Here is an 8,269-nt window from a genome sequence, read left to right as displayed (position 1 = left end):
CTTACCCCTATAACGGTAGTAAATGATCAAACGTGGGGCTTTTCATGATAAATAACAGAGCCCTCACAAGTCCCCAATAGCCTATAAAGGAAATATGTTTTTAATTTAAAGTAGTCCCTCAGTATGTATATTTAGCACTCATATAGCAGTTAATTAAAATTTCACCGGCTCTGTTAAGTTCTATCAACAAAATTAGTCCTCAGAAGTAGTGTGGTTTTTGGGATGCACAGCAACCTATAAATTTTAAGACTTCCTTAGCTAAGAAATGCATCAGACTCTCTGCCTTACATCTACTAAATTCTACAAGCTGCTGGTAAACTTTTCCAGAGCTGGGATACTTGTGGCTGACCAACTGTTGCGGCACTATAAATTCCAGCAACCCCTTAGAGGCAAAGGATTCTAAGCCCTTGATTGGGGTTACCTGAACAGAAAAGGTTTTAAGGGTATCCTTAACATTGCACTGATACATTTACTTAGTTGACAGAGCCAGCTCTTCTGCCTTATCCCAAACAGGACAGTTTTCGTGAGCCACTGAAGGAGATGTACAAATACATTTAAAAATAAATACATCGGAAATATAACTATGGCGAACAGTTGATCATATCACATTTTATACTGGATGCATACGGAATGGAGTTTGTAATAAGTGACCAAGTGACCACCTCAGGTGCGGATTGAAGATAGATAAAATGTAATAGGACTTTCCCACAACTAACTATATATATATATATATATATATATATATATATATACACACACACACATGCAGCAGTCTTGTGTAGCATACATGCATTTTAAAGGCTTCCCTGCCAGTCAGAAAATAAAGTAGGCTATTAGTGCTGTAATTTGAAGATGACACAACTTTTATTAAAGACTGCGCTCATCAAGTTTTTTTTTTTTTTGTAGAATATCATGACGTCCATTGTGCCCTTAAATATTGTTTACTCTCAGACCTTAATATTGGCTGTGTTGTTGTTTTATTGGGAGTTGATAGAGCCCTGTTTTCTTCCATAAATATAGTAGGCCGGATTAAGGGGTCTATTCATGAAGCAGTGAAAAGTGTGGAGAAATCAGCCAGCGGAGAAGTTGTCCAAGGCAACCAATCAGATGCTCTGTATCATTTTATAGTATGCAAATTATAAAATGTTACTTCAATGCTGATTGGTTGCTATAGGCAACTTCTCCACTGGCTCACTTCTCCACACTTTTCACTATTTCATGAATATACCCCTTAATCTCTAAACACTGGATTATACCATAATTACAACGTTTCTATTTAACTCTTTAATAAGAAAACGGATTTTGGGACAAGTTTATAGAATCCAACAAGGGCAATATGACTTATTACATGCACGTATATGCAGTACTATTCAGTCACCCCTGTTTTGTATCCGATGTCTATGTGTTGTGTACAGTGTGAGGTCTGCCGGACTGTGCCACCGGGGATTTGTACAATGACAGTATTGGCGCACCCATTGCATCAGGGTGTATTTTGGGGATATTGTGGAGGCTACTCCAATAAAACTGAACCCTTAATGCTCTAATAACCCTAATAGTCATTAGACTATTTCTTGTCAGTAAATGTTACATGACTTGGAATTCACCATTTCCTTAAAGACTGCACATAGAATCACATCGTGCAAGGCTATAGCTTCTATCCATGCGCTTAGAACGCCACACACTGTCACAGATCAGCAACAACTCCCATAGACTATAGCAGTATACATGAGCAGTTGCCAGATAGAGCGTAGAGCCAGGCTACACCGAGAGGTATCCCTGGTCAGATATGTCATCTGAACATGTTACTTTCATCTGAAGCAGCCTTTTATACATTTTTATATGGTAGGGCTTGGAATTACCCTGGTGAATTGGTGTGCCATGTAAGGTCGTGTGACTGAACTGTCCTCAATTCAAGAGCACAGCTTGGACTCCTATAGCTAAAGCAGGGTTACCATTGTCCTAGCTCCATTTCATGTGAGGGAATTTGATTAGGAGATTAAAGTCCACAGTTCAGGGGCTCTAAGATTCTTTATGTTCTAGATATCTTGTTTACTAAAAGTATGATCCAGGACAATGGGCCCCAGAGATGAGAATTATTATCACCATGACAGGGAGGCAGGGAGGCAGATTGAAGCTCACAGTGTATTTAGAGCAAGACTATTACATTTAAAATTCAATTTGAGTGTCTTGGAAAAGTGGCTGTGCTATGCAAATAGTTCCTCTCGGATTCTGAAGAGTATGTGTGTGAATTAGCACATAGAGTTCCTGCACCTGAGCAAATATGGGCAAAGCTGGGAAGAAATTGAAGCATCCTCTATTCCAAGAGTGCCTCCATTTTGTTACATGAATCAGAATGACAATTGGATTTTAATTAGAGAACCCAAACAAGTGCTACTCAAAGCCTCCAGATCTTCACACCTCCGCCAATTCATTGGCATGTTTGTAGAGTGGCTGTATAGGATGAGATCTATTCAACAGCCCCAAAATATGCAAACAAAGCTGTTCCCTGCTTGAGTCCAGCTCCATGGGACCAGCCAGTAAGACAGACACTACAACAAAAAAAATGCTCAGAGTGTTTGCTACCAACTACTTCTCCAGAGTTTTTTTTTAAAAACAACACTGTTTAATTTGTTAACTAGGCGTTATAAAGTCGTTAGTAGATCAATAAAAAACTAATTTTCACCCCGCTAGTTCTTCCTGAGTGATCCACTACTGTTGTGGTAACGAAATGCAGGCTTGAAAGTTTATTTAAGGAATAATTAAATTTCTAACGCTAAGGTTTGGTTAGGAAGAGCTCTGCTTCCTTATGTTAGTGGAAGAACTCAAGAGAGTCACCGCTATCCAGAGCTAAACTTGCATTGTAGGGATATTTCGTGTTTTGATACCAGTTGTTTGTCACAATCACTCTCATTAAATATGTGTATAATGTATTTTTTATTTCAGCAAGGATCAGATTTACCCACACAATAGTTTTTTTTTCTAATTTCACAAATTTTAAGTGTATCTAACGCCCACTTGTTCTAGTTCGGTCTAATTGGCCATGCATTGTCCAGTTGGGTAAACTGTCTCCCACCATCTGCTGCTGAACTACAAGTCAGCCAAAAACGTTAAGGCCAGATTGGAATCTGTAGTACCATAACAGTAGTAAAGCTGCAGGTTATCTATGTCTTCTTTACGCCATTATTTCATACATACATACTGCTGTTTCGCTGTTTATTCTCTACAGACATTATAAAGTTTATCATCAGCTTTTTGTTATAAATGTTTCCAGGCAAAGGGCCAACGAATTGGAGCGATGTTATCGGGATGACATCGCACTTTATTGATAAATGGGCTCCCCAAGTCTATACAGTGACCAGTAGTTGTATTTTCCAGTGCAGGCAGAAATATTTCAGCGTGTGGCTATAGAATTAGGATTGTGAGATTGCGGGGGTCTAATAATATGCCAGAGATTTGTGTCATGGGATATTGTTCCCGCTAAAAACAACAATTTCATTTGTTTGGGTTTTTTGTATTGTTTTTTACAGAAAACTCGGTGGCTGCAAAATCCGGTGGCTGCTTCCCAGCCAATGCAACAGTGACCATGGAGGGCGGCGGCAATAAGTCAGTAAGAGACCTTAGGCCAGGAGATCGGGTGCTGGCAGCAGATGAGGAGGGGAACTTGGTCTACAGCGACTTTCTCACCTTCATAGATAAGCAGGAGAGCCTGAAGATGCTGTTCTATGTCATTGAGACATCCGACCCTAAGGAGAGCATACGCCTGACAGCAGCTCACCTAGTCTTCTTGTCCCAGAGTCCCACCAATGCCACCAGGTCCATCAAGTCTGTCTTTGCCAGTAATATACGTCCTGGAGATAAGGTGTTCATTGTGGATCAAGGAATGATGGGTCTGAAGGTAGTTAACGTGGAGAGAGTCTACCTTGAGGAAGACACTGGAGCTTATGCACCCCTAACTTCTCATGGGACTGTGGTCATCAATGGGGTTCTTGCTTCTTGCTATGCAGTCATTGAAGAACATAATTGGGCACATGCGGCATTTGCCCCACTCAGATTGGCATTTAAACTTTCCACAATCCTTTCCCCTACAGACTATAGCAAACCATCTTCCACTTCCCTTCAGGGTGAGGGAATTAACTGGTATTCACAGACACTTTATCAGTTAGGAACATGGATCTTGGATAACGAATCCCTTCACCCGCTGGGAATGTCATCGGGATCCAGTTGAAATATCTCCCAGCCATTACATTGAGAAAGACATGGATTTTTAATGTAGGACAGTGCAAAGTAGACACTAAAGGAACAGACTCAACCCCCCTCCCCAATTTTCTGTCATTGTTGTTATTATTATTATTGACTGTATTATTATTTTTATGTTCTTGCATCACATTGAACTTTTCTTCATTTCCTACTGAATATTTATTTGTCTGTTGTTCGATTAGATGTTTAATATGAACGAAACATTCGAGAAGCCTTAATTAGTTTCTTTGGTAATTTATTCTCATGCGAATCTTTAATGGAGTCACGAAAGTTCGCTTGGTTGGGTCCATAGTAACACAACAGATGCTATTTTTCTACATGTGAATTCAGTCCTAACTTTTAGTACTATACAGTACATCACCCTTGTCTGTTCCTCACTATCCTGACAGGCCTCTATTGTAGGTGTCCAAAAGGTCTAGCTAGTGCTGGCTGTCACTAAAGTGTTAAATAATTGTAAGCAAAGACTTATCTCAGCGGGGGGGTCAGTAAATTATATTTTTATACACAGAATTGTAAATTAGATTTTTGTTCAGAGATCAATACTTAACTGAATGGCATTTCGTTTTTGAAATAGTGTACAATACGAGAATATATTATTTTAATTTAAATAGTTTCGCAACGTAACGTTATCGCTTATCTATGTTTTGTCATTTTTATGTTTTAAAATGTTTTTTTTTTCTTTTTGTATAAACTTGCATCCGGTCACACTCATGTAACTTATAGACTGTTACACGAACTTCCTATTTTTATTTTATTTTGTTTTTATTTTTACAGTAGGAATCTTGTAATTTTATCCTCAAAGAGTTTATTAGAAAGTGATATTTTTTAAGAAAATACAAAGCGCACATAAATTAGGACCTCCAGTGGATGAAGACTGTTGAAGATTTGCATTAATAAATTGAATAACCGCTGTAAATTTACTAAAATGTATTTTTTGGAATACTTTGTAACGGCTTTAATAGTTTTATAGAAATAAAGTGTGCTATGCACAGCTTGCTTGATATTTAATATTGATATATTGTATTATATTTGTTTTCTCTTCTTAAATTGAATATAAAGGATCATGCATTTTTCTGCCCTGTGTTGCGCGTGTTTTGCTAAATGCGGATCTTTCCTGTACGAAGTGGCAGAGCATGCTACTTTTGTGAAAACAAGTTCTTAAAAGTAATACTTTTAATAGCTATCTATGCTGGACATCCATAGCCGGCTAACCAAGAGTTTATAATTATTTTGCTTTTGACTTAATGGTTTAAAAAATGTGTAACAACCTTTAGAATATAGCCTGTAACAGTATTGTGCATCGTTTATACGCCTCATAAATTTTCATACTCACTTATAATTACTGTAAATCACCGGTAATCCTTATTTAATCTATACGATTACATTGGATACTGCACTGAATATATCATTTAGGCACTAAAACTATTTGCTTTTGTTAGATCTCCTTGGTATTATTAGTTACATACTACTAATAATAATGACGGATAATGTAGACACAAAAGATCTGCTACAGTAACATATTCATTTTATAATTTGATGGTCAGGTATAACCATCTTGTGACATTTGAGCTCCTGTGAAATAATGACATACCCTGCTAGAACCTGTAGTTCCACCACCCTTGGTTGCCATTCCTGAAGGTGTCATTCGTTTGTGAATAGGGAATTAAAGCCGATTCAGCAGCCCTGAAGAGTCCTTACGATTATGCCAGTGAAGATGTATGTGTTGTTAATAATATTATAATTGTTACAATGTTGCAAATCAGTTAGGTAGCTACTGTACTCTATGGTCCCGCAATTGCACGTATAATTAAATTAGCAGGCATTTTCTTATGTGATAAATCTGTCATCTATCTGTCATCTATCTATCTATCTATCTATCTATCTACATATAATCAATCTATCTACATATAATCTATCTATCTATCTATCTATCTATCTATCTATCTATCTATCTATCTATCTATCTCAATTTAAACACGTCACCACTGACTCATTAGTTGTAAACACTGGATAAATGCGACTCAAAGCATTTGATCATGAATATTAAGTTATTTTAATATATTCATTTTTCAGTTTTTCCTTTAACACAGAGCTGGTAAGAGGATTTATACTGGATCAAGATTTTATCAGTAAGAACATTTGTGCGAATCCATTTTATGATCCCAGCACTGATAATTCCTGAATGTAAGGTGACAACCTGATAGACAATGTTACAAGTTTCAGTACGTGTCGCAATGGTTCTGTAGACAGATACAGCAAGTCACCTATGCTCATTACAGCTAATGATTCATTTTCAGATATGACAGGAATCTGAAATGTCGTGTTGTGCCCGGACAGGAATGCTGATACCCAGGAATAATACCTAGCAGGCCTCCTTCATATTTACATGTGAAATGCTGTGCCAGTGTGTAATGCTGCAGCCTGGCGCTGAGCAAAGCTACCAGAGACTGAACTCTCTGTCACCCTGCACAGAATACAGTCTAAGGCAAATGGAAAAGTTTTCATACTTAGGGGTCTATTCAAAAAGCAGTGAAAAGTGCGGAGAAGTGAGACAGTGGAGAAATTGCCCATGGCAACCAATCAGCATTGAAGTAACATTTATAATCTGCATACTATACAATTGTACGAAGCAGCTGATTGGTTGCCATGGGCAACTTCTCCACAGGCTCACTTCCCCACTCTTATCGCTGCTTCATGAATAGACCCCTTTGACACAAGATTGTAGCAATATATTACTTATAGCTGTGAGAAATGATATGTACTGGAGACATAGACAAACATATATTTGTGATCTGCAGAACCAGATCAATTATATGTGAGGCACTAAAATGTCAAATCAGTGACATGCACCAAAGCCTATAAGGAAAGCTGAATGAAAGTACACAGTACTACACATAATGATGGGCTCTAATAGGTCCTAATAAGGAAAGCAGCAGAGCCATTGAAAGTGGCACATCTCCAGTGTAGTCCTGAAAAAAATGTCTTTATTGGCACATAAAAAGATTCTTCGGAGGCATACTGTATGAGTGCATGGATATGTTTAGTGCATGTTAGAGAGAATCCTAACTATAGGGCAAGAAAGGTGAGTACTCAACAAATATGTGTGTGAATGAATGAATGAATCTATCTATCTACAGTATCTATCTATCTATCTATCTATCTATCTATCTATCTATCTATCTATCTATCTATCTATCCACCAAAATTTTGATATGAGAATGACAATATGACAATAATGCACTGATGAAATGCTGTCATGATTAGAATGGGGACAAAACTTTGTGTCCAGGAGGTGCAACAATTGTGGCTCTGGAGATGCAGCTGTGTCATCTGATTTGGTGGTCAGCTGATCAAGAGTTCTGACAGTAATTTGATCCAGTGGTGGTAACGTTAACCTTTAAGTCTAACCCTCACCCTACAGCCTAAAGCTGGGTACACACCTATACAATCGTTGGCCATTCTCCCAATATCAGATAAGTGGGTGTTTATAGTATGGATGTGTATGCAGTGCCAATGCAGGAGCATCAGCCGATAAATGGCTTATAACACTCATGCATTAGTTGGGACCTGGAGGCTGCATCTCATGTGCTGCACAGCCGACCTCCTGATCCCAATAGAGGAGCTGTTTACTTTCTTTACAAACATCTCACTTTCGCTTAAGGTCTGATTAGGTATAAATTTTACCTTAGTACAAAGTATGTCACCAATACATGATTCTAAAAGGACCTGTTTAAATAAAAAAATGAAACTTGCATGGAAAACAAAGATAAAATATTTCAGTATAATTATTATTATTTATTTATTAACAGTTTCTTATATAGCGCAGCAAATTCCGTTGTGCTTTACAATTGGAAATAACAATGATATAACAAAACTGGGTAATAACAAACAGTCATAGAGGTAGGAAGGCCCTGCTCACAAGCTTACAAACTATAGGGAAACAGGCATGTATACACAAGGATAGGTTCTATCTATTGCACAGTTGTCTGCCAGGTTGCAAAGGTTCTTGGTG

General features: G+C 37.9%; 1 protein-coding gene across 1 annotated transcript in view; it reads left to right on the top strand.

Annotated features, from left to right (window-relative positions):
- The window catches only part of SHH (sonic hedgehog signaling molecule), a 12,326-nt gene extending 7,090 nt beyond the window's left edge, over positions 1–5,236 (top strand). Inside the window, exon 3 of the mRNA XM_063921894.1 lies at positions 3,528–5,236. Within this exon, the coding sequence (XP_063777964.1) occupies positions 3,528–4,225 (698 nt within the window). The 3' untranslated portion in view covers positions 4,226–5,236. The remainder of the gene's footprint in view (positions 1–3,527) is intronic.
- The last annotated feature ends 3,033 nt before the right edge of the window (positions 5,237–8,269 follow it).

The sequence above is a fragment of the Pseudophryne corroboree genome, chromosome 5 (genome assembly GCF_028390025.1).
Source record: "Pseudophryne corroboree isolate aPseCor3 chromosome 5, aPseCor3.hap2, whole genome shotgun sequence".
In the NCBI taxonomy this organism is placed as follows: Eukaryota; Metazoa; Chordata; class Amphibia; order Anura; family Myobatrachidae; genus Pseudophryne; species Pseudophryne corroboree.
The sequence above is the reverse complement of the archived record's forward strand: the minus strand, read 5'-3'. Positions and strand labels throughout refer to the sequence as shown.